Raw genomic sequence first — 25,681 nt, forward strand, 5'->3', positions numbered from 1 at the left:
TTAGGAATAAACTCCCTTTATGAATAGATGCTCAATGTTTAACTCCTCATACCTAAAGCGGACCTTACTTCCTACTTGAGTTCACCACCTCCCTACCTAAGTACTCATCCTAAACGTGGCTACACTGTCTTCTCTTTGAGCTATCAACACTTGATCATTTTCTGCAAGTAGAGTTTAGTCATAGTGATGGTTATACAAACATGAACCAGGCACATAGGCAACATCGAAACACCACATCCCTCGTTCCCCTGAATATCCCTTATCAGCTTGAAACGTAACATCTGCGATTGTGGTGACTTAACTTCAACTACGTTTCAAACTCTTATAGCAAAGACACAAGGAATCGAAATATTTTATTCAAACACTGGTACAATGATTATCATAAAATAACCGTGGTCGTATTACAGCCTGTATCATAATGTGATCTTTGTACTAGGCAAATCAAGAATCATGCTCATGAGTCTTGTAAAAGATATATCAGATACGTTTAAGAGATTTCCCAATTTGAAAACAGTTGTCTTTTAACCTCTTTAGCAAGATAAGGAGCAAACCCAATTATTGAAAGCAGATAGATAGTAATACATATTCTTGTGAGGCCGCCCTGGCGACTCAGCCCTCAATGCTAAAAGCCGAGACACATTGGGGGAGGCGTTTCAGTGAAACACGCCACAGGAATATACTCGATGTCAATTATGTCATTGTTTTAGCTACCATATTTACTCAATAATCAAGTTAGCCTGTCTTCTATCTCGGCACAAGCTACCCATATGCTTATCCTCAGGTTTCGGCCCGTCGGTGTCTGACCCCGATAGTAGTGGAATGTGCCATGAACGAAAGCACAGTCCAGGTGTTCGTCAACTTCGGCATGTGATGATTTCACCAAGCCCCAAACTGTAGACTATTGTAAGTACTTTTGCATATGGGGAAGATCAGACTAACTAACTATACACTATCACCTTCCTATTCTGAGAGATTCGACTTATTACGAATGAAAGAATTGTTTTACGGCATCTATTTAGTTCCAGGAGAATAATTATTAGATAAGCTCCACCTCATTCAGATAATAGGCCTAGTTTGAATAACTTTAGCATAACTTAGGTAGTTCTCTTATGACGACTTATGCATATTGAATACGGGGCGTGGACGAAGAGGGCCTAGGTTCCTTCTCGACCTTTATCCTGTTATAAATACTGCTTTTCGGCCATGTATCACATTAAGGGTACCTATCGTCATGTATAATCGAGACTCTGGACTTAAAAGCCGTTGTGTTAAGCAGTTTTTGGAATGACAGGGTCTCATCTACACACCCTCATTCTCTTCAACTTGATCGAAGTACCTTGGTCTCAGCGGATCTTAGCAGTGTTCGGACGACGCGTGATATCGAGTGGCGAAGCCCACAGCTGTCTGTATCCTTGGCATCACCTACCGGCGTCGTTTTAAAGACGCCCCTAATATGTACATACCCGCCAGGAATAGAGCCATGGGTTTGGGTTATTCGGTAGTGGACGATGAACCGACCCCGAGACCTGAATGGTTATATCACGAGATCATGAGATGTGCCAGTGCGCCAATGGGTCCTGTGTATTTCTTGCCGCCCTTACCCATGTTGCGTATTCGGGCATGGTGGCCCACAGCCAGTTTGCATAGCAATTATACTAGGTTCCCTGGTTCAGGTATGGCAGGAGTTTGTTGTATAGCTTCAAGCGTGTTTACGTCGAAGTACATGACGTCTCGGATTTAAGAATCATATCACATATGCAATTGGCTTTTCTTAACAGTCAGTGATGCCATCAAATTCAATTGTCGTACGGTCTCTAGCGTGATCCTGGTGATAGCTTAGATGTTAAAGACTAATTTAAGGCTGCCTGAGAGTCACGGAAATGCAGTGAATTCAATCCGAGCGGTGATATTAACGAATCAATCAACGTACGGATATGAATAGAACGTCACCGCAGCTCTAAGTTTCTTAAATAACGACGTGCCTTCGGTGCCGAGCTAATATCCGCATGGAAAGTTTGCTTGGGGGTATCGTTGGGCAGCGGAGCGTCGCCATTGTGCATTGGTTGTCATGTTTCCCTGCTAGAGGCCTCACAGCCAGTACCCTACTCGGGGTTTGCGTCTAGACTAACTTGCTGCCCGGATGTTGCGGTCCCACTCCTTCGGGATATGACATTAATAATTATAGTAGACTGTAGATCGAAAGACTAGAGTTTCAACAAAAAAGCAGCTCATACTTAGAGATGGGAACCATTGAATCTAGGTTCCTATTTCTATATATGTAGGTAGGTAGGTAGGTACCTAGTCAATGACGCGGTGACTCTGACTTTTCGTTAGTTCTTTAGTCTAGAGATACTAACTTAGGTGTTTAGCATAGTCTATGATATTTCACTAAGTGATGTTGGCGATGTTGGCTAACCCTAGCACGCCAAAGCCCTATGGGCTATCTGAATGGGGGCCGACCCAGAGCTCTGGGTCCTCAGGCGTAGCGCCAAGCTGAGCGCGCAGTAATCCTCTACTACCTCAAGCGTCGCTTGTCCGAGGCACAGCACCGCTCCCCACGCATATTGTTGGCTGCGCCGTAAACGCACGAGAGATTATTTTTACGATTCTTACTTGGTTGGGTAGTATACTGCAAAGCGACGTGGTCCCCTAGTAAAGCTCGGCCCTACCAACAACTCAGCTCAGATATACCCCATTTTTCAAACGTCTTACTACATACCTACTTGGTACGGATGATATGCTTCCCCCCCTCAAAGAACCCTCGCCGCACGTCGTCCCGCTGCGAGGCTGTGGTTCTAGAAGATGAATCGATCGTCGTATGATCGGAGTGTAGGCCAGATTCTCCGCCCACCCTCGTCGGGGAGGAGCTCATTTCCGTTGTTTTACTTGGGACCACGCTAACACCCGCCATATTTCTATCTTTACGGAACGCTCCGCGCAGTAAAGACGCCTCTTCGTCAAGTCTTTCTTAATCCAGTTTGACATAGGTCTCTTGTGCGAGCATTTCCAACTGCTGTGAAACGGGGGAAACCTTTTAACGCTTTGTCGTGGGAACACGATTAGTCGCTGATAACTGCGGTGAAAGGTACAAGTCTACGTTGGCTACTTTTTCGTGATACCCTTAGTCTGGTACAACCATCATCCTTAGAATATTCCATGTCATGCAGTTGGTGGCGGTAAACGAGACGTTCTTTTATAGCCAATCGTATAAACACCTCCTATTAAGATGTTATTTGACGGTTTTTCCCTTTATCCATGCGAATAACCTACGTACTAATTTTATCCGTAAGCAAAAACAATAATTGGAAAATACATGCCTTACCGCTAGATTATATACTTCCTAGGTGACGGATTTTAGTGTTCCGCTGGAGTATCTCAAGAGTGAAAGCTCATAGATACTGGTATCAAAAACACTAGTTATCAGAATAATTTACTAAGCTAAGATAATTGTAATAAATAATTGTAATTCTCACGTTGTTATTGAGGTTTTAGATTACGAGTCAAAGTAGTGAAGAGCGCATAATATTGTTCTCTACATCTATCTACGAAGCGCGATATTTTGAAAATTGATAAGAGCTTCCCATCATTGATTCATAATGTACCTAATCATAATAGGACAACCATCAAGACTGTCTGGGGACTTACTAGAAACTTGGAGCATATTTGAGGCTCAATGTTAACTGTCAATGTTGAATGTCTCGGCCGTATACATTTGACAAGCGCGCCTACACCACGAGAAGTGAGACATCTGCCCATCAGCCTGCCAAATATTAGTTTTTGCGGGTGATGGTTGCCCTCTTCGAATATGTAGAATGTCGATTCTATATTAGTTCGTTTCATTGAAATCACGAACACCACTATGGATATGTAGGTACCTAGGTAGACAAGGATGTGATGATGAGAAAGAGATTGTACAGTCCAAGGAACCAAAATTCGATAACCGATCCTACTTTTCGACTTCCTATCCAAAATGCTAATAACTAATACTGTACAGAGTTATACCCCATAGACCAGTCAGCCCATAAAAATCAAAAACCACCTGTGTCAGTGGCGTCGTATTCTTGCGAATACGCTCACAAAATGAGGATATTGATATTGATTCCCAAAACCGGTTTCCCACGATAACGCCTATAATGCGAAAGTAAACAAAACGACAAAATGGAATAAAATAAGGAAGGGCACATCCGGCCCCAGACTCCGTATATTGACGCCGTACTCCTTTTCCTGTCCTTTCAATAAGTCCTCCAGCCGGCCCAAGAGCCCACCCCAAAAATTGTTACTAGGTTGGTATGAATTCTAGTGTTTTCGTATATAGTAGTTGAATGCGTAGTCGCGGGTATCGAATTCTCATAGTTAGTCTTCGTCTTTGAATCCTCCGCTCTTCTTCTTAAGCTGACTCCTCTGCTTGGTTTTGTTGATTTCTTCGTCCAGTAGTGCTTGAGCCTCAGGGTAGTAATCCGTACGACGAGTTGGGCGGTGTTTGAGAGTGTGGAGCTTGAGATGTTGCCGGTAGTTGTCCTTACGGTTGAAAGGCTTGTCACAGAATGGACATGATGTTATAATAGCCACTGGATTCTCAGCATGTTTACTTTTTCTTGTTAGCTTTATGCTACTAGCTTGTAAATAGCGGAATTAGTTAGTGCTTACATGTTCTTATGCCTCTTTAGATGTTCTTGCCTCTTAAACGGACCCCGCTGGCAGTTTGGGTAGTTACATTTAAAAGTGGCGGCGGCTATCCTTTCTATCCGGATTCCGTGTCGGTGCTGTTGCGCTCTCTGGAGGGCCGAAGTCTTTTGCTGTACCTTATCCACGTTGAGTCGTCTTTTCCCGTGGCTCGAGAGGTATGGAGGTGTCAAGCCATGTCGATCCCGAGATAAAGGCTGGGAGGGCGAAGGTGATGCGGAAGGATTCCCTCTTCCAAAAAACGATACGGGACTATTGTCTCCCCACTCCCACATTGCCGATGTGTCGCAGGTAGCGTTGCTGAGGTGGTGGTAACCTGGCGTAGATACTGGATATTGCGGTGAGGGGATGTAGTCCGTGAAGGCATAAGCTCCTAAAGACTGATGGTTGGCGTGATCGAGAGAGTGATCTTGGGCCTGCATGGAGTTGAATGCGTTAGGTAGGACTGGTGGATAATCGAATTCCATGACCTGTGTCTGCATGCTAGACTTTCGACTCGGACTTGGTGAAGCACTGTGACAGTTCATGTATCGGTGGATATCCGCTTTGGCGTCTGGAGGGAAATAGCCTCCGAATGCTGATGACGGAGGTGTCAACTCAAACCCTCCCGGAGCGGGATAGGCGACGTGTTCGTGCTCCATCGAGATAGAACGTAGCCCAGGAGTCGATCTACCAGATGTCGGTGTGAAGGGCTCTGGCATAGAACCGGAAGTCGATGCTGAAGAGAAGCTGCCGCTTGACGAAGCGCAGGATAACGCGTGGCCTTCGAAGGAAAACTCTTCTCCAAGGCCTACTTTCAGATCCATGTGCATGTCCATTATCAAAGGTATCCAAAGGGATTTGGGAGCAAGGGTCACAATCCAAAGGGGTTGTGTTCGATGACGAGATATTGAACCGGCACTTAGACTCGTTGGCGGATGTGATGGATTAAAGGCTTCAGGGAGGACAGGAGGAATGGGGGGATAGATAAATAGATATAGGAGTGACAAAGATAGGAGTTGTTCCAATTAGAGAGAAAGGTATCCCTTCGGATAGACACTAGGCCGCAAAGCAACTACTAAGTTAGGATAGCTCGGCCAATATGCTTAGACATCTGCCCGCAAGGGTATGGATGGCAGGTTAGGAAAGGAATGAGAACGCGTAGTAGCAAAGAGGCGTCTGTCTAGAAACACACGAGTACATGGGGAAAGGATAGGCGTACCGTAGGTCGTTGTCTTCAAGCCACCACCTCAACCTAAAGATGGGCTCCATTAAAACCCATTGCTTGCAATTTGTCGCAACCCCCCTCAGTTAGGTCGACACAAGTCGAGTTCTACATTAGGGCCCAGGGACTCGGGTCTAGCTTGTGCATCGGATCCTTGCAACAGCAGCACCAACACGCATGGACCGTCCAGCCAGTCCTAGTTGGATCTTGATGTTCAGCTGGGGCCTGTATGAAGTAAAATTAGAAAATAGTCGCATTGGAAAACACAACAAACAGTGATGATGGTAATTGTAGCAAGCACCCGAGGCACCTAAGCAGTCAACTGACACTCCTCAGATTCAGAACAGTACCTAGCTATCCATCTCGCATGAACATGACTTAAGATGGCACATACTGAGCAACGATCTGCGTTACAAGAGCGTTAACCTACCTAGAGTATTTGCTGCCTAGGTAACATACTCACTATGGGCAGAGAAGCATAGACAGTCCACCATATGGAATGGGACTTAGGCATGGAGCATACCGCCCCGCAGTGTGCTATTCACCAAGACTCGTCAATGTACAGTGTGTAAGACATCAGTCTATTCTCTAGGTACCTAGTAAGAGACAACGACCATCGAGCAATAAACGTTAAGACATTGAATAAACTGTAATGAAAGCTCCCCAGATACACTGCTGTCGAACTCGCTAATCAGCAGAGTGAATACAAGAGCCAGGTTCATGGGAATACCGTCTCTCGAGTCGTTAAAGATGATGTCAGAAGCGCAGCAACGTTTAGCGACAGGCGTATAGTCTTCGACATGTCGGCATTATATTAAATTTCGGAGGACTACTTTCACACCGTGCCCGAGAAATACGACTAATCAGCAGTTCTCAACTCCAAATGTTCGCATGTTCCACTTAAGCTAAGGTAATGATAATATATGTGATGGAACACACCGTTTAGAGATTTAGATCAGGGTCAGTAGTCACGTCTGGTCCTGTTTGGTCCTGTTTAGGTCGATGAAGGGATCTTGGCGTACCCTGTTCCTGACTGAACTAATTGCCGAACTCTGGGTTCCTGACGGCCGATCGCGCTCTTCTCCATCTTAGCATGATTCCGAGCTTGTGGTGGTAAAACTCGACGAACCAGAGCATATCTAATGGACTATAGACAGTCATGTTGTGGCGTCGGGCTTGAAGCTCGCCCTACGAGCCTCCAGAGACTGAGTAAGGGGCATCACGCAGGGACGAACGTAGTCCAGTCCATAGCAGGACCAAGTTTGTCCCCAAAGCCAGGTGTCTCAAAGAACGCAATTGCCAATGCACAGAATGAGGGTGATGAACGTTGCGGGCTAAATTCTTCTACCCTTCAAGACATGGGGTACATGCTTGACCTACCTACCCACTGGGTACAGATTGAATGCTCGTAAGCGCGCTAGCATCTTGGTTTTCCTCTAGTCGTGCAAGCCACACAAGGAGATGATGGGAGTCGAAGCTCAGGACATATCATATCGATCCATTTGTGCAAAGGGCGCATCTATTCGATTCATTAAACCGTACAAGGGGCACATAATTGTTCTGAATTATTCGTTCTATTGAGCGAACGTCGAGGTCATGATTCTTAGATTTTCTAATCAGGTCCACCCGTTGGCCCAGAGATTCGAAATTCTCAATGGGATTGATAAAAATCCGTAACTATTCGTTTTGCCATGCAGTAGATCTATGTACATACACAACTTGTTCGGTTCGAGGCTTATATCGGAGATCAGCACCCCACTGATCTACGCCAAGTTGCTGCTTAAAGTAAATGGATTGCCGGATATGATCCTGGTCATAAAACTCCCCGACGTTTTTTTGGGCGGTACCAAGATGCTAGATTCTAATGTTGAGTTAGATTTGAGGACTTTCTAACCTGTCAGTTGAGACCGTTCCAAACCCTCTACACATATAGGTACATGGCCACGCTGTCAAAGAATACTATAACGGCCGCCATACATCTGGCTTAAGCCACGTACCACTCTGATAGATGTCTCATTCATGTATTGACAATGCTGACGACATGACACTTAAATCGATAACCACTACAACTCTACCGAATCGGCATGCAATCGGGTCGGCTATGGCTGATAACTCGGCTGCTGAGTTGTGAATAAGATCGTCTAGCACTTGATGATTGCCAACAATGGACAAGAGAAAGAATTACCAACGCCAACAAACCATCACGTCGGAATTTGATTAATAGAACGGACCACCAACACCTAATACAGCACGGCCCATCTCGGCATTATAAAGCTCTCCGTACTGTTCTGTGACTGGACGTTTCTTCGGCAGGTTGGCAAGCCTTAACAGCAGCAATTCTTCCTAACACCGTCCAGGGGTATTGCCGCATCCTGGGATGCCGGGGTGCGTGGCACCTCTAGAACCTGCGACATATCGGATTTCTGATTTCCATATCATAGCTTTTCCGGGGAATTCCTTGCGTCGTACCTTATGTGGCGCTGGGACACCACACACACCTCGCAGCTGTAAATGGCAGAAGTCAGACACCATCTCGAATTTTGTCGCACCCTGTTGCTAGGTAACAACTTGGGACTCGTCTTTCTCCTAATCCATTCTCTAACAAATACAAGAGGCCCTTTCGGCGGTGTCAGTCGTTATCAGTAGATCTAGTCTTATTCTGGTAGTCTTAAGTGGTTGCAGCTGAATATACAATTATTGTTCTCCCTAGATCGCGATCATCGTCACTTCGACACCATCCCCTGTTTCTCGCAAAGACACTAGATTATCTAAAGACATCAAATCCATCCGGAATTCGGGCATACGAGCTTCTAATTGAAAGACGACTAAGAACAACCGAATATTATGGATGACAATCTATTTGCTCTCACAAGCGCGACCACGCGGCTCCGTGGACAATCAAACTTCAAGTCCTAGCTCCATCATCGGGACCGAGTATACCCTTTTTTTTCTTTATTTCTTTATTCATCGGGCTTCGCCCGTAGTTGCGCACCGCCCTCTATCCTAGGTCCTCCACGGGCGTTTCAAGTACAACCCAACGCCAAAGCAAGCAAACATTAGTAATAGAAGTCTAAGCAGCTGACCACCACCTTTCAATTACTTCCCCGTTCGAATACGCTGTACCTATTGGCAGCTTAGACCCAAAGAATGTGGGAACGTTGGTCATTGATGTATGTTCTAATTAACAAATGTCGTTACGAGCTTCAATGGCGATGCTATGTGATGGATTCCAGAGCTTTGGGTAATACACAGACGTAAGTCGCTTCTGATCCCGGTGAAATCAACAGGACGGCGAGGAACTTTAGTGTCTCGTGCTACATTGGCCTTCTTTTAATATATCATGTAGTCTAGCCGCGTGCCGAAAAGTCTTCAGCTAAAAATAGGAGATATTCATATGGTAAGGCTGCATATGATGGGTAAATATAACTTCTAAGTTTTCATTGCTTTCCGGTGGCCTGGACACAAGGGAGATTGAGCAGGTATGGCCGCTAGTAAAGACCCTGAGAAATGTAGAAGTAGGTGCAAAATAGAAATAAGTTACACATGCGAAAGAACGCTGATGCAAGGCATAGGACCCTTGGGCATGCATCACTAGAGGCCTTTTACCATTAAGTCGTTCCTCAATATCATGGCTACCTATCCGCTTGCTTCATGAGTCTAATTTGCAGTTTAATAACATTCGAATGTCAAGCACCTTTCAACTGCAGGCACATAGCTGAATTTGATATTAGAAACTTGTAGGTAGACGTTATCATATATTTCAACTAAGAGGAGAGATTTTAGTGAAAAAGATGGGCAAGCATTCGGACGAATCAAACAGATTATCTGAAGATGAATCAACACCAATAAATGAGGCCTCCTGGGAGTACAGGCAAAAGTCGCCGCTATTTTCTATAGAATATTTATAGGAATATTGTAAGAAATTCAACAATCAGAATATAATTAATAATTCTACACTTTATGGAAGAAAAGGGGGGGAAGGGGTGGCTTGGGGGGGCTATGAGTTCTCTCACAATTTTCTTAGATTGACCCTATTTTCTAAGATTCTGACTTTGATGAGCCAACATATTTCTCTAATCCAAAGGCAACCGGAGTTTGTCACTTGCATGGACTATTCATATTCCGCGTGAAATACTTTGCATATACTACCAAGCCTTCATCTTAGTTCATCTTCATATTAGCGCGCCCAACTCGTTAGCGAGGTCAACGGACGCTCGGAATGTACTCGATGTAGTCAAATACGGCATCATCTCGAGCTGATCAAAATGAGATATTACAAAGAGCGACATGTTGTACGTAAGTACGTCTACAAGACGAATAGCGAAGAACCCAGGTCTGGGCGATATAGAAATCTATAAAAATCCATCTAGGATGCTGTCAGAGCCTGCGTTAACATTGTTCAACAATTTCCTCCTTCTCAAGTTGAGCTCGCCTCACCGCATATATCTGATACGGCCGAGAAGCAATTACACTTCGTTCGAATTCAACTACACGATGTGCACAAGAACTGTAGAATACTATGGGTGTCCCAACAACCACGTGAAAAGAACGGAAGACGAACCATGCAAGAAAGATACTTGCTCAGGCACGACACCTTTTGAGATATACTCTACGACCATTTGCCCGATATGCAACGTAGAGGATAGAAGGGAAGCCTGACGATGGTAAGTTCAAATACAACCTAACTCCCGATGAACCGCGGCTAAGATCATGCTAGGCACCTCCTACTTAGGTGGTTCAGGGGCATGATGTGAACAAGTTTAGTCGACTACGAGCTTGGAAGTTGGGGGATATTTGGAAACTGGTAGTCTTCCTAGCCAGGTCCTCTTACATGATGACATGTCGCTATACGCTATAACTCGTGAAAGCCAGAGCAATTATATGTTATGTTTATAAATACTTGAATATATACGCTTGGTCGTGTTCGGAACAGCTTCAAGAACTATGTAATTTTTCGGGAGACTTTGCCGTAAGTATTGTTTTTTCTTGCATGCGTCCTAGGTCTTCAGCCAATATTGAAGTCTGATAGGTAATCTAGAAAGTTAGTATAATTTTCATTGGCTGAACCCCAAGTGACAGGTCGCACGCCCCTTTTCATGCTGTTGAGCGAACACATTTCCTCAACCTTCTATCTAGGTACGCATATCGTGAGATGTCGCATCTACTGCAGGCGTCCTCTAGCTTCCTCGATATTCCAATGGAATCTCATCCGAAAGTCGGATGCAGAGGCGAGATCTATGCGATTAACTAGCCGAGTGCCGGCAAAGACGCCGCTGCGGATTGCTTTCTGTCTGTCTGTCAGGTTACTCCGCATATGTATAAAGTTGTCATTCATGCTGAAGAACCGTATCTGGGCTTGATAGTAGGCTCCACTAAGCAAGATCCTGTAAAGACTTATGGGGACTTCTAAGCTTGCATTAAGTGAGCTATTTTACATAGGAGTTACGGGTTACAATAATTAAGTAGGTAGGTAGATAATACGTCCGAATGCACAGGTAGGAAGAAGCTACCTAAATATTTCTTATTACCTAAATCGAATGTATATACCGGACGTATGTTCCTTGTCTCCACGTTATATCGGTTAGATCCAAGCCATACGATGATCAATACCTATAAGATGGTCACGGGGACCGCCACTGATGCCATCGTGCTCATTGTCGGTGTTTTGCTCAGTTGTAGAATGCGCAATCTCCGGCCTGCCGGAGACTTACCTGCCGAATCTTGCACCATATTTCCTGTTCCACGGTCAGCACGATGTTCCACTCTTCGAGGTTAATATATAGTATGTTTCGAGTATCTGGATATGAACTTCACGATGTGTAACTCGTCCCATCAACATCAAGAATAATATGCACTATTCTATTGTTGGCAAGATGATTTGCTTTTTTTCACTCTCACATTAGATAGCTTGACGTCGTGTATAGCGTATAATACATGCACCTTTAGCTTGAATTCATGCGTCTTCCTGTCAATCGCGTTTCTTAGCCGAAGTAGATTTAGTTCTTGCCACCGTTATTATCACCATTCAGGAGACGTCGTCTGATCTAGTCGATTATTACATGGGGCTCCTTGTCGTGTCCCGTAGTACAATTATGGCAAAGCGAGGTCTAATACCAACTTGGTATGACCGACAGACAGCATGTGCCAATCACCTTCGAGAAATACTATAACGTCCTAACTCCACAAGCGGACCATGGCACTCTCGCTAGCCAATTACCCGGAAGCTGGGGTGCCTTCATGATATCCCATATCCAAATTAGTGCGCTTAGGCGTATAGAAGTGACTAGTAAGTAAGATGGCTAGAAAGAAAGAGGAAAAAGACGGCGAATAATATCAACCTGCCTACCTTCTAACATCTGCTTTTGTAACCAGCGCCGCCACACTTGATACGATGTCACACAACATATAAATCGACGATAGTCACAGAATATGGCTGGAGTGCAGTGCTATACCTTTTCGGAACATCTTGCATCTCGATGAGAATCTTGCTGTCAGCATCGCAGCATCGCCGAGAGATTTTATCTTTTACCTCTATGCGAATCAGCCTTAGCGAATGGATGCTCTTGGCAAAGGCCTCACGATCGATACTTACATTAGCCTCAGATGCGGAAGCATCCCAGATTGGCATCTGGAAAAGCCTTCTTTTTGTGGGGGCTGAGAGTTTCCGGTGTTGGTTGCATACATGAGAACTTTCTATCGCGAGAAAGAAAAAAGAAACAGACTTAAACAATCGCAAATATGACAGGTCATATTTCCACATGGCATGTGAACAACACGTAGGTGAAGCTTTGGATAAAATGATAGGCAAGTAGCAACCAAAGAAAACCCAAGCATGTCGAGAAGCAAAGTACATACCTGGACATATTTTCAAATTAGGCAAGCGATAAAATATCATCTGCATGTCGAATACTTGGTGTGCTATTTGCAGGTTTCACCAAACTCCTTGCTACCAACAGATTAGAGGTAATGACATCTCTGAAGCCTCCGCTTGGGGGCCGCGATGGCGAAAGATCTCCGGAAGACGAAACGGGGCGGTGTAATGCTAGTCATGAATGACTAAAAGGGGGGATCGCAAGTTGGGGTGGCTTGCTACGTAGCATGGATCCGGGAAACCCTTGCCACGGGCAACTCTATTGCATTGGATACCGGCAACCTGGATTGCGGTTATTTCTTAATTTACCCTATCCTAACACGGCACTGTCTCCGTCACCCTCGTCAATGTCGTCCAATGCCTCCCGCATCTCTTGCTCGCTAGCCTCCAGTCCGGATGAGCTCATAAGTTTGCTCTCCTTGTCCTCGGCTGGAAATTTGTTAGTCGATATATCACACCGCCTCGTGGCACCGCGAGGACAAGGGTGTGGGATGGTGATGGATTTGGACTTACTTCTCGGTTCTACCAACAGGTTTTCTTGCACCTCACAATCCGTGAGCGTGGACCCTTCTCCGATCTCACTTCTCTTGCCTAGGATGCAGCGAGTCAATTTGCAGCCTTTGCCTACCACCACGCCATCCATCAGAAGGCATTGGAACAACTTTGCACCCTCCTTAATTTGGCAATTGGCTCCAACAACGCTCTCTTTGATCGACGTCTTCTCTTCCACCATTACGTTCTCGGCAATCAAGGTATCTTGTCTAGTGATGGTAGTCCGCGGCTTAACACCTTCTGGGTAAGCGACCTTCTTAGAATGGGCAAAGGGGGATGCAGCTTCAGGCCCTGTTTCTTCGATAGATGGGAGTTTTGCTAGTTGTAATGACACGGCAAGGAGAAGTTGAGCCGTATCTACGCGACGGAGCAGCGGAGCATCTGCATGGTCAGGGTGTATGTATGCCAAAATCGGTGGGACGGCGGGCTCTTCCGGCTTGTCTAGTAATCTGTCGCCGTGTCCCCTATGGATGTCTTCTGCGGAAGGGGATGACTCAAAACGCCCTCTCGTCGGTGACATGAGGAGGCTCTCCTCGGCCGGGCCGACATTGCCACGTGTTGACTTGTCTCCTTCCGGTGTTTTACTACGTCCTTCGATGACCTGCTTCATTCTCAATTTCCCGAAAAGACCAGTTTCCCAATTAGCCTTTGCCCACCAACCGATCACATCTTCGCCAATAGTTTCGAGACGCTCATTTTCCTGGATGAAGTCCAAAATCCATTTTGGTAAGATGTAAATATGGGCATCACGATGTGTTGTCAGCATTCTAAGTTTAGGGTGACTGCGTAATAAGCCGTGCCGTATCGGAAAACTCTTCTTCTGGTCCATGAGGTCGTTCAGCGAGTCTTTTGGCATGGTGTAAGTCAGGTAGGACAGTTGTGGTAGGATTGAGTCTTTTGGTGTTGGCACCGTAGGAATAGTCATCGGCGTAGTTACGATGAAATCCGTCTCCTCGCCCTTGACAGGGTTGGCCGTCTTCGTCTCATACCATACTCCTAAGCCTCCATTGCAATATGGTGGCTCATCGTTGCCTAGCAGGTCCGGGAGGCTCGCAGCCTTAACCATCCATGCTTGCAAGAGCTTATCACCACCTAGCTCACAGACTAGGTCGCACGGTAGGACTATAAAGTCAGACGTAACCAGGTCTCGAATTTGGGGAAGCCGCAATGTCTCTGCAGTACCCGTATTCTGATCAAGGCCCTGCGGCGCTACCAGATCCGGCCGAGGATGAGGCAAACCAGTGAGGAAGGGGTTCGTGTTCAGCGCCGTAGTAATAGCTTCAGCAGCTGAGGGGGGGCAAACAAGAGTGATATCTAAAATGCGTTAGCATGACCGGCTCTCGTGACGGAATATAATTATCTTGATTAATAGGCTAAGCGTGGACTTTAGAACTAAACCTATCTTGAGATTTGGGTTTTTGGGTTCGTTGTCAAGTCATCCTTCTCTTATAGGGGCAGGGTGACCTGGATAGCAGAGATGAGCTTACTGGTGATTCCCGTGCGATAGCAGAAATCAATAGGATACCAGACCATCGGCCGGTTCGCGATAGGTAATAAAGCCTTAGGGTTCTCATCTGGGTTTGAAGTGAAGGTGGGAAATGAAGATCCGGGCCCGCACAGAATGAGGGCTTGAAGGCCCGTCGCAGCGTGGGGCATCTTGAGAGCCCTGATGGAGGGGCTGCCCAGCCGATGAGATAAAAGAGCTCTTAAGGCTAGTTGATCTATTAAAGTGTTAGTTCGATATACGCAGATGCTTTACTGAGCGGGTGAAGATACCTAGGAGCCTAGATTATAATTATAGGGGAACAATAGAGTAAGTTAGCTAGGCACAAAGCTATGTGCTATTATGGCGCTCATCGGAAATCTTGAGTCACTCACGATACTTCAATGTTGAAAATACGTAGCTAAGTTCTCATGCTAAAGAATCCTTGTCATACAAACTCGCTTATCGATATCGGTGAAAATCCAATCATGATCGCACTTCTCTTTGCGGTAATCCTCGGTGTAGCGTTCCCCCTCCAACCAATGAAGAGAGCCCTCTTAGCTGCCAATTGTTCCTACAGGGATGGCCGGGACCTCGGCGGAGAAGCTGTGACCAGCCACCTCATTGCTCGTATGGAACTTGCAACTTGGTAGTCGGGCACCTCTCAGCTCCAGCTCTTTCCCAGATTCTGCGGATTCTGCTTCAAACCTTGGAAAAAGCTTGGAACTTGGAATTTAGAATTCTGTCCTGACCGCATCTGATCCATCCATTTGCTGCCTCGCTCCTGCCGCCGTCGCCGCCGCCCACAGCTAAACCACAACAACGAAGCTCCAGAACAGCAGGGTTCTTCCACGTAGCCCCAACCCCATTCTTTTTCACATTAGGATTAGGTGTTAGGTGCCACTTGCTTCCCCCCAGCCCGCTATTTTCCAGGTTCAACCGTCGCAAAACAACCTCGGAAGTTTACCACTTACAAACCCATTTCCCAACGGCGGATAACGACCAGCGAACAGCGAACAACGAAGAGCTACGTCTCGGTATATGGTCACTGTTCTCTTGACCTAGGTATCGGCATCTGCTTAATAACAACCAAGGCCTTTTTCGATCGGGTCGCGGCCGGATTGTTTGCGTTGTGATCTGCATACCACTATTTACTCCACCGCTCCGCGCGAGGGCCTTCTTTATAGGCTTAAGTTTGCGATGGTCCAGCCTGAATAAATGTCGTCGTCGTACGAATCCTCGAGGTCTCGCCGGAGGGGCGCCTGGGGCCACTGGGTTCCCCTCGTCGTTACCCTCACTGTCGCGACAGTCGGCGTCGCCGCTTGGGCATGGAGCCAACGTACCAACGAACACGAAGAAGAGGAGAGCGATCCTGAGCCCGCCGACCTCGATTACGAAAATGCCGACTATGGCGAGAACCCGCCTTACGGCGCAACTGGAAGAGTGTCCCGTCCACCGGGCGACGGTGCCGATCCTTCCTTTCGACCCGAGGACGTGAGCTACGGCGTCGACGAGATGCATCCGGAAGCGACTGGTGTCTCTGCGGGATGGGGATCTCAAGTGTCCGGTGCTCTGCGACGCACTCCTAGCCCGCAGCAGTTCCTCTCCAACGCCGGAAAGACGGTCGTGGCAGGAATGGCAGGAGTCGGTGCAGCCGTTGGTAGTGCGCTAGCTGCTATACGAGAAGATGATAAGAACGCTTATGCTGACCATGAGACTTGGTCAGAGGAAGCCGAGGCTCGAAAGGAGAAAACATCGCCACCTCAGTCTAAAGACTCTGGCAAACGGCGGAAGACGGTCGCGATCGTGGTCTCAGCAGACACCAATATGGATGAGTTCGACGCAGAGGGGTTTCATGAACATGCTGTAGGACGCTACCTGATTTGAAGAATGTTATGGGTTTTGCCTACTAACTGGTGCATAGTCGATCCTTACTCATATACCGCGGACTGCCGATTTTTCCAAGATCAAACTATTCGTATTGATCTATGCGCCAGGTCTCAAGGACACCGCCCTTGAAACATCACCTAGTAATCTACCTCCAGCATCTTTAAGTTCGTCGTTCTCCAACATCGCAAACGAGCAAGCTCACACGCCAGGAGAAGAGGTGAAAAGTCCATTGTACGTAATAGCTCCCTACATACGCAAGTCCCGATTAATTAACTTGGCATCCAGGCTGAGCTCTACCGTCAATACGCCTTTCAATGCAGTATACTCTCAAGCGTTAGCGCTAGTGGAAAAGGAGACCATGATTCTACCATTTACATCTGCCAACGGCCATGTACACATTCTTCGTCACTTACAGCCCGATGTAGTCTACCTCCAAGAGTCTCTTGCTGGCGAAGATGGGGCTGTGGTCACGCAGCTACAGACTTGGCTCAAATATGACGTGATCCTGGTGGTCGGAGCTGATGGTGGCCATGGTGGGCTTGCGGATAGCGAATCGGAGGCCGAAAACGCAGAGAAGAAGAAAAAGAAGGAAGAAGATCTGTGGTGGCAACGAGAAGAGCGGGTTGGAAGAGGCAGAGGTGTCGTGGTTGTTGACAGCCTACGGGTTGGTGACGATTGGGCGCGTAGGGTTCAAGGCAAGGAGTGATAATATTTTAGTATCACACGGGGAATGGTGACATGAGTGGAACGAATGAATCGGCGGTCTTGTCTTTGCAATTTTTGAAATAAATTTGGATATTTGGACACGTCCTTTGTAACGGCAGATATATGAATTACCTCTTCCAAAGGTACCTATCCACGAGGTGGTTTGCGATTGAGTACAGGTTATGTAAGTAATAGGACATGTATATATTTTTTCTTGAACATTTATACGGTTATGCATTTATACCCATATTCTATGTATTTTTGGACGGTGATTGCACGTAAGAAAGTTAGCAAATTTACCAGTCTTTTTAATATTGAGGTTCTATCGTCAGTGTCGGTGATACAATATCTACGATCCAATATGCGCATGTGGAATTAAACCTCGGATGTTACCTTCGTACCCGGTTACTTAAGTAATAACGTGGCAGTGCAGATGTGGCTTACGCAGCCGGGACCTCTCAATTGCCAGGTGGAGCCAATAGAGTAAAGCGGCTGATGAGGCTCAATTCAACTTTACCTTTCGAAGTCGATCATCTTTCAATCACTAACACCAATCAACCCCACACAAAGCAAGGACTCAACAACATTCTTGCAACTTTTTGTACCCTAGGGCTTACTATCGTCGGCTGCCATTGTCGATAGTTCGTCGCATATTCTTCGGCTTCCTTTTCCATGTAACTCGGACCCGGCCAAGCCTTCCTTTTTTTGTGGTGTACTACTTACTACCTTCGACTTGGTCGCGCGCGCGTTCTGTTTTATTACCAATCTTCTCCGTTCTTACCAACCCTCAACCATCGCGATCAATGTTCATATCAAATAACATTCTGGTGACGCCTTCAATCTCTAGTCGCAACCTATTGAGCGTCGCATAGCCGCTTCATTAGTAGCGCAGAGCCGTGGGTTAAAGCCATGGCTCCGGTCGTCGCCAACGCAACTCTCCCGCCTACTCCCAAAATTAAACGACCACCACCTCCCGGCATCCAGACAAATGGAGTATCTTCGTCTCAGTCCTCCCCATCCCCAAACATGTCGGCCAAGCGACCTCCGCCCGCTGTAACCAAGCAGCAACAGCAAGCATCTAACTCCGCTGCTACGAATGGCGCCAACGGAACCGCTCATCGACCTAGCATGGCCCGTTCCAGACGCGACACTGCTAACCAAGGCCCGGGGCGTAATCAGAGAAATAACGCTTCTCTAAGATCTGCCACCATAGCTCCCGATACATCGTTGCATCAATCTTTTGAGCCACGTCCAGCTGGTGCGCAACATACGCTTACTATCGTTCAGTCGCGACTTATGCTTACCATAGAATAGTGTTGACCGATTCTTACATCCTCAAGAAATACTCCGGACAACCGCCGTCGCTTATTGTGCATCTTCACGCCACCCATTTCCGATTCGACCAGCAAGACAGTGTCTTCCCATACAAGTCTCCGATGAAACTCTTCCTCGATCACGTCAGGAGCAGAACGATACCTCACGATATGCTTCCAGACCTCAACGACGCCGGTGTTACCTTCTACGAGGGCTGCCTAATCGTGCAAATACATGACCACAAGACGCCTACACAGACCAAAGACATCGCACGTCCAACTTCCAAGTCTAGTACGGAAAAACCATCTTCGATTCATAACTACAACCCTTACATTACGCCATCCCCTTACGCTCCATTCCCCAAGGATAGCGCACGGAATGGCCTTTCCGGAGGCAACGAGAAGCAGGTTGATAATGACTCGGTTGATAAGGAAAACATGCCGGCACCACCTGCTCCCAGCGATGGACAAAAGAGTAAAGTGCCGCCTCAGGCCAAAATCTTCACGGTCGTTATGCATCCAACGCCACAAAGTTTGCATATGGATCTGATGATCAAAGCGACAACACCGCGCAGTTCTGGAGACGCCAAGGCCGGCGCTGAGTCCGGCATGGTTCCGGCTACGCCACTGTCTGCCGTACCTCCAACCCCGACGACGGCCAGCATGCCGCCGCCGGCTAAGAGGCAGAAACGTGATAGGATGGAATTAGATGCGAGCAACATCCATATCGCAGAGGCGGACATATTATTAGCAACCGCCGCACCACTACGCCTAGACATCCCCAAGAACAAAGAAGAGGCCATCGCGCTCATCGAAAACATGACCGACTCCCATCACTCTGAACCACCGCCGAAACCGAAGGCTCGGAAGCGGACTGTTGCCGAAAGGGCTGCCGACGAGGCATTGGCTGCGGAGCAAGAGAAATACATGCTTACTTATGATGAACGTCGCTCGGCTAGTACGGGCAACGCCCAGACTGGTACCGACGACGCCGATGGCAACGGACAATCGGGCACTACGGCTTTTGAGCCTCGCTTTGAGCGATTCAAGGTCCTTGCTGATATTAGGGCAGAGCACGAGGCCAAGAAAGAACAAGAAAAGGCTCGGCAACAGGAGAACGAACGCAAGCTTCAACAACAGAAGCAAGAGCAGGCTGCCTTGCAACGACAACAAGCTGAACAACAGGAGAAACTGCGTCGCGAAGAAGCTCAAAGACAGGCCCAAATACGGCAACAACAACAGCAGCAGCAGCAGCAGCAACAGCAACAGCAACAGCAGGAAGCTCAGCGCCGTGCGATGGCCCAACAACAGGCCCAGGCACAAGCCCAGGCTCAAGCTCAAGCACAAGCTCAGGCCCAAGCCCAAGCTGCTCAGTCGCCACAGAACACTCAGATGAATCAAATGCCGCAATCGTCTCACGGACACCCGGCACAGAATGGAATGCCCAATGGCGTTATGCCGACTCAGGCTGCTCACAGGTTCCCACAACAGGTCTCTCAGCCACCGGTCTCGTCGCCGGTCGTCCGCCAGAACACCCCGCAGAACATGTCCAGCCCCATGGTCGGCAACGCGCCCATGCAGCAAACCAACTCGGGCATGGGAGCAAGCCCTCCAAGATCGTCTTCTGTGGCTCAGGCTCACGGGCCGATGTCTGCTCCAATGGCTGTAAGCATGTCTGCTAGGGGTAGCCAGCAGAGCCATCCTTCGAACACGCCACGCATGCCGAGCGCGACGCCGCAGATGCCGCATGGCACCCCGATCAACCGACCGATGCCCACTCCCCGAATGACTCAAGCAAGTCCTCCGCCAGGCATGATGGCCCAAAACTCTCATATGGGTCAAATGATGATGGGCAATCAGACTATGGGTCAACCTATGCCTAATCAACTATTAGCTGCTCAAATTGCTCAACAGCAGCGTCAACGCATCGCGCAGCAGCAGCAGCTCCAGGCTATGCAGAATGCTGGTATGATGAATGGACAGAACCCACAACTGCATAACCAGATGCTCCAACAACAGATGCTGCAAAGGCAGATGATGAACATGAACATGCCGAATTCTAACGTGATGAGTGCAGCTCAGCAAGCTCAGATTGCGCAGCGCTATCAGCAGCAACTTAACAGCATGCAGCAGCACCAACAGCAACAGCAGCAGCAGATGCAAGGACAGATGCCTAACCAGCAAATGGGGAACCAAAACTTCATGGGTGCTGCTAACGGCATGAACCCTGCGCAGATGGCAGCTTTACAGCAGCAGATGCAACAGCAACTACAACAGCATGGTCAGCAGCCAGGAAATCAGCCCAACCCATTGGCGATGCAGGTGCGGACGAGGCAACAACACTTCTATCGACAAAACATATCACAATTTGCAGAACGTTTCGGGGGTGTTCAGAGCATCCCACAGGATATCCACGACCAGTTTAAGCAGAACTGTCTTAAGAAAGCACAGGAGTCAGTGCAGAGGGAGATTCTGCAGCGGCGGCAGATGGCGCAGAACATGCAGAACGGGATGCATCAAGGCATGCAGAATGGAATGAATGGGATGAACGGGATGATGCAGCAGGGCATGTAGGACAGCCATCAATTATTTGAACTGCCGCAAATCATCATCCCGCGCCCAAGCAGCTAAGGGGCTCATGGATGGGCTTAAAAAATCGTTATCCGCGGACGGATTGTACAAACATAAATACTCGGGCCAAGACGCATCAATTAAAGGCAAAAGGAATGATCCTAACTCGAGGTTAATACGGACGGCGTTAAGGAAAGGCATTGGCGTAACGGTTACGGAGCTCTTTGCATCGTTGGTGCGTTCCGCACAATCATGGGGTTCGGGTTTTATTTTCATTATACCCATTTTGCAGGTTTTATCACGGCATCACGAACAGTGGGCGAAAGGGGTGATGGTGGATGGTGGTGCTCTGAGCTACCTAGGAATGACACTCTGATTTATTGGCAAACGACGCTATCGAGGGTTGAGTGTTTGCTCTACGACAGGACTATGAGCAACTAAATATTATTGAAATGCTATTTTCATGTGCTATAGCTAGTATCCTATTGTCCCAGATAGCTTTGAACAAATGATGTATTCCTACGCATTTCTGCCCCTTTACCTGTCAAATCAATGCGCATCACGTGAACTTGATCGTAGCTGCTGCTGCAAAGACATCCAAGAGGTTGTCCATATGATAAATTACGTAAGGTCCACTTATATAAGCGTCGGTAATTTTTAATACCCCCCTGCAAGGTATGACGACTGGTGGCCGAACCTAAGTGGAAGCTTTCAATCAAAAGCCAAGCAGGCCAAGTTCACTTTATTTGTACCGAGACTTACCTACCTCACTTCTATCCATCATCATCGACGCAAATGGGCTTTACATCGTGACGAACCCTTGGCAATCTACCTTCCATGATCCCATAAGTCCCGAAAGGCTTGGTTTTCTTCGCTCAGGTAGACAATTCAGGTCATCACCAAGCCTCCATTTGCTCCTTTTTTGCTGTTGATCACAACTACATTAGTCCATATTTGTATTTACATAACCGACTCCTTGGGTTCTATAGGCTTCCTTCGATCGCGTTCTATTCATACGTTCACTAATCATCATTCAACCGTTGGATCCGACTTCAAATATCTCATCGCATCCCTACTCTAGATACTTGCTCCGCGCAACCCGACTCCAACACGCTTCCGATAAACCCGCCCGCGACGACAAATACCTAGTTCTCGTGCATCATGAGAGTCCCATCGCTACAAGCGGCAGACGCCGCATTACTCCTGTCCCTACTACTAGCTCCTTTACCAACGGAGGCGATGTTCAGGTGTAACCAAATCGTTGCCGACAAGCAAAAATTCGATCTTTCCGCATTAGGCGGTCCTCATTCCGTCGTGACGAGTCACATCGTCAGCGACTCTGCCCACAACACGACGTACACAGTAGACATCTGCCGGCCGCTTAAGAAGAAGGGAGACGTGAAGAAGGACGAGCAATGTCCGAACGGCGCTCAAGGTATGTTAGCTACTACCATCACGAGTTCCCCCCCCTTTTCCGGATTAGGTAACGATTGCTCACGTGCCTGCGTATTTCTAGTTTGCGCCATCAAGCGCATAGGCGACGCGTTTGAAAAAGCTACTGCCATCGCCGGCAATCTGGAAAACGTCGGAGGTCACCCCCTCGATCCCGAAGTCACGCGACTAAGCACTTCCGACTCGAACTCGGACTCGAAGAAGGAGGGCCTGCGCCTGGTGATGAAGGGAGGGTTCGACAAGACCGACAGCGGCAAGAAGCGAGAGCAGAGGGCTATCATAGAGTTCCTCTGCGACTCTGGCCGGAATGGGACTGAGGGCGAATATGATCCCGCCGACGACAAATACGAGTTGGGCGATGACCCTTTGATGGCTAGGACGAACCCGCTGCTATTCCGCGCCGACGACGACAAAGGGGACGGCGACGAAGATAAACCGCCGAAAGAGGTCCAGTTGGGTATTGAGAGCGACCCCAGTCTGATATTCGAGAGCTACGAGCCGATGGCCGAGGATTCGAACATCGACGTGTTGCGCTTAACCTGGAAATCCAAATACGCCTGCGAGAAAAGGGACGATGACGGATCGGACGATTCCGGCGAAAAGCCAGATCCGCATTGGGGGTTTTTCACGTGGCTGGTTATCCTGTAAGTTCTTGCCTAGTTCCGGAACGTATATGTGATCTTGTAATGTGCTGACCGAAATACAGCGTCTTCCTCGGAACCGCGTCGTATCTCATTTTCGGCTCGTGGCTCAACTACAACCGCTACGGAGCTCGGGGCTGGGACCTCATCCCCCACGGCGACACTATCCGCGACATCCCCTACCTGCTTAAGGACTGGACTAGGAGGGTGCTTAACACGGTACAGGGGACCGGAAGTCGCGGGGGCTACAGCGCTGTTTGAATCAGACGTGGGAATGTACAGCCGTGCGAGGTCTCTCATCCCGCATGGTATGGCGAGACAGCCGTGGAGTGGTTCTTGAAAGATTAGGTAGAAGAGCCCGATCTTTTTGGCGTTGGACGGCGGTCCGGGTTTGGCTTCGGTGTCTTAGTGTAATCGGGTTCTCTTGCTTGTACCATAGGTCGGAAATTGGAGAGGGCTAATACAGTTTCTGAATTTGAGTCCTTTTATCTTCTCAGTTCGAGAGTTGAATCGTACGGAGTATTGTTCGTCCCTTGGCTTGTGTGTAGCTATTACAAAGGGTTGGACTAGGAAATATGAGATGGTGAGTTTGAGCTACAAACCTAGGGTTGTCAACGTTAGAAACATCGATGTAAGCGTCACAGCAACACCAGATGGACAGATATGTCTATGATCGGTCGTACAAAAGTGGCACATATAGATATCATGTATCTCAACTGTTTTTAAGTATAGAGTAAGGAGTGGTCTCATTGCTATCAATGTAGAACTTTACGAAAAACTCATAATGTCAACTCGTAAAATCAATTCCAAACATTCATTCTACCAGATCTCATTTCCTTGTACAGAATTCGTCATGTCAAACGGCGCTCTGGGGCGCCTAGAGTAACGTTCGTTAGAACGGGAAGGGGGAAGTGCCGTCTTGCTGATCGAACTGAAAGACATCCTCCAGATGATGGTGCTGCGAATAGGTCTCCGACTGAGGAGGCTGAGGAGCATCGCCTGGCTGGAGGAACTGGGAGGCGCCGTCCTGTCCCCAAAACTGATGGGCGTTAATTGGCTGGAAGGGCTGAGGAGCAACAACCGGCTGGAAGAACATGAAGGCAGCGTCTTGCTGGTTGCCCTGGGAAGTGTTGTAGAGCTGATAGACCTGGAGAGCATTGTTTGCCTGGTCAGGCTGAAGATCATGAATCGGCTGGTAGGGCTGCATGTTGCCTTCAAACTGTGGCATACTACCTTGGGCCTGAGACATGAAAGGATGCGCCCAACCCTGGTGCTCGATGAGGTCCTGCAGTCGAAGATAGCCATTCATACCCCATTTGTCGCATTCGGGGTCGGTGCAAGCAAATGGGGGAAGCTGGTCCGATGGGATAGCATCCTCATTCATGGGCATAGATGGACCAGGAACCATAGCGGCAGGGAGAGGCTCAGCCCTATGATCGCGAGGCTCGTTTTCGACATTGCGTCCACGGCAGTACCTCATGTGCTGAACCAGGTGGTCACGACGATGAAAGCCATTCATCCCCTGGTAGCGATCACAGTTGTTGCATGGATGTTCGGGGATCCCATTGGATTTGGCCTTGATGTGCCGGGCGAGTGCGTCTGATCGGCTGAACTTGGCGCCACACATACACCGGGGTGATGGACAAGCAGTGTCGTTTGTATGGAATGCAGTAGTCCTGCATACAAGGTTATTAGTAAAAAAAAAAAAAGCCTTACCCTTCTCCACTCAGTTGTGGGAATGGATAGATGATTGGCTGTGTGTTCTGCAATGCAGCACGTTGGCTAGCGGAGGCGTCGTTGGGGTCGTTGCCGAAGTCGACGTCAGGTACCCGACGATTTGCGGCCATGGTGATGAGTCTCTTGAGGTGGGGAATGAAAGAAAAAGATAGTACTCCTATTAGATGGTAGGTACCTGAATTACCACACTCGAGACCTGGGCATCGATGGCCTCTTGAGTGAGGGCATGGCCCGACCCCAAGTCAACGAGTAAGGCTCCGTCAAGGGAACATAGGAGATACATGCTGCCAAATGTAGGCTCGGGGATGGTAGAGGGTGGTGGCGTAGGGTGGAAAAGCTGCAGAATAGGGTGTAAGGCGGCATGATGGATTATGATTGGGTATGAACTCCATCGTCAAGGCTCGGTCTTAGCTGCCTACATCTGCAGTTACGGGTGCAGTATAGCCTAACTAAGGGTGGGCGCCACAAAGTATTCCCCTGTTGTTTAATGGTGGACGATAAGCGTGTAGACATTAACCTACGAAAATCAGGGGAAGTAAGAAAACTACGAGGTAAGGTCTTGATATGCAGGAACGGTTG

At 47.9% G+C, this 25,681-nt stretch overlaps 6 protein-coding genes across 6 annotated transcripts; 3 read left to right on the forward strand and 3 right to left on the reverse strand.

Moving 5' to 3' along the window:
• Positions 1–3,814: 3,814 nt before the first annotated feature.
• On the reverse strand, positions 3,815–5,651 carry F4807DRAFT_126469 (uncharacterized protein). The gene is made up of 2 exons (XM_047992925.1): positions 4,648–5,651; positions 3,815–4,588 (listed from the first exon to the last, which is right to left on the reverse strand). Exons 1-2 carry the CDS (start codon positions 5,499–5,501, stop codon positions 4,354–4,356), a joined length of 1,089 nt encoding a protein of 362 aa, XP_047858906.1. The 5' UTR covers positions 5,502–5,651; the 3' UTR covers positions 3,815–4,353.
• A 7,307-nt stretch (positions 5,652–12,958) lies between these two features.
• F4807DRAFT_126596 (uncharacterized protein) lies at positions 12,959–15,163 on the reverse strand. The gene is made up of 4 exons (XM_047992926.1): positions 15,087–15,163; positions 14,798–15,022; positions 13,272–14,624; positions 12,959–13,187 (listed from the first exon to the last, which is right to left on the reverse strand). The coding sequence occupies exons 2-4, from the start codon at positions 14,964–14,966 to the stop codon at positions 13,069–13,071; spliced, it is 1,641 nt and encodes a 546-aa protein (XP_047858907.1). The 5' UTR covers positions 14,967–15,022; positions 15,087–15,163; the 3' UTR covers positions 12,959–13,068.
• Positions 15,164–15,308: 145 nt separating this feature from the next.
• F4807DRAFT_407877 (uncharacterized protein) lies at positions 15,309–17,700 on the forward strand. The gene is made up of 3 exons (XM_047996399.1): positions 15,309–16,659; positions 16,718–16,914; positions 16,969–17,700. The coding sequence occupies exons 1-3, from the start codon at positions 16,012–16,014 to the stop codon at positions 17,387–17,389; spliced, it is 1,266 nt and encodes a 421-aa protein (XP_047858908.1). The 5' UTR covers positions 15,309–16,011; the 3' UTR covers positions 17,390–17,700.
• A 448-nt stretch (positions 17,701–18,148) lies between these two features.
• Positions 18,149–21,281, forward strand: F4807DRAFT_126638 (Spt20 family-domain-containing protein). Its single transcript, XM_047992927.1, has 2 exons — positions 18,149–18,646; positions 18,703–21,281. The coding sequence occupies exons 1-2, from the start codon at positions 18,298–18,300 to the stop codon at positions 21,273–21,275; spliced, it is 2,922 nt and encodes a 973-aa protein (XP_047858909.1). The 5' UTR covers positions 18,149–18,297; the 3' UTR covers positions 21,276–21,281.
• Positions 21,282–21,946: 665 nt separating this feature from the next.
• F4807DRAFT_126685 (autophagy-related protein 27) lies at positions 21,947–23,942 on the forward strand. Its single transcript, XM_047992929.1, has 3 exons — positions 21,947–22,707; positions 22,789–23,368; positions 23,431–23,942. Exons 1-3 carry the CDS (start codon positions 22,434–22,436, stop codon positions 23,624–23,626), a joined length of 1,050 nt encoding a protein of 349 aa, XP_047858910.1. The 5' UTR covers positions 21,947–22,433; the 3' UTR covers positions 23,627–23,942.
• A 315-nt stretch (positions 23,943–24,257) lies between these two features.
• F4807DRAFT_456028 (uncharacterized protein) lies at positions 24,258–25,212 on the reverse strand (the record flags this gene model as incomplete). The annotated part of the gene is made up of 2 exons (XM_048000821.1): positions 24,258–25,041; positions 25,082–25,212. The coding sequence occupies 2 exons, from the start codon at positions 25,210–25,212 to the stop codon at positions 24,258–24,260; spliced, it is 915 nt and encodes a 304-aa protein (XP_047858911.1).
• Positions 25,213–25,681: the final 469 nt, after the last annotated feature.

This window comes from Annulohypoxylon truncatum (genome assembly GCF_022578515.1).
Source record: "Annulohypoxylon truncatum strain CBS 140777 unplaced genomic scaffold F4807scaffold_2, whole genome shotgun sequence".
NCBI lineage: Eukaryota > Fungi > Ascomycota > Sordariomycetes > Xylariales > Hypoxylaceae > Annulohypoxylon > Annulohypoxylon truncatum.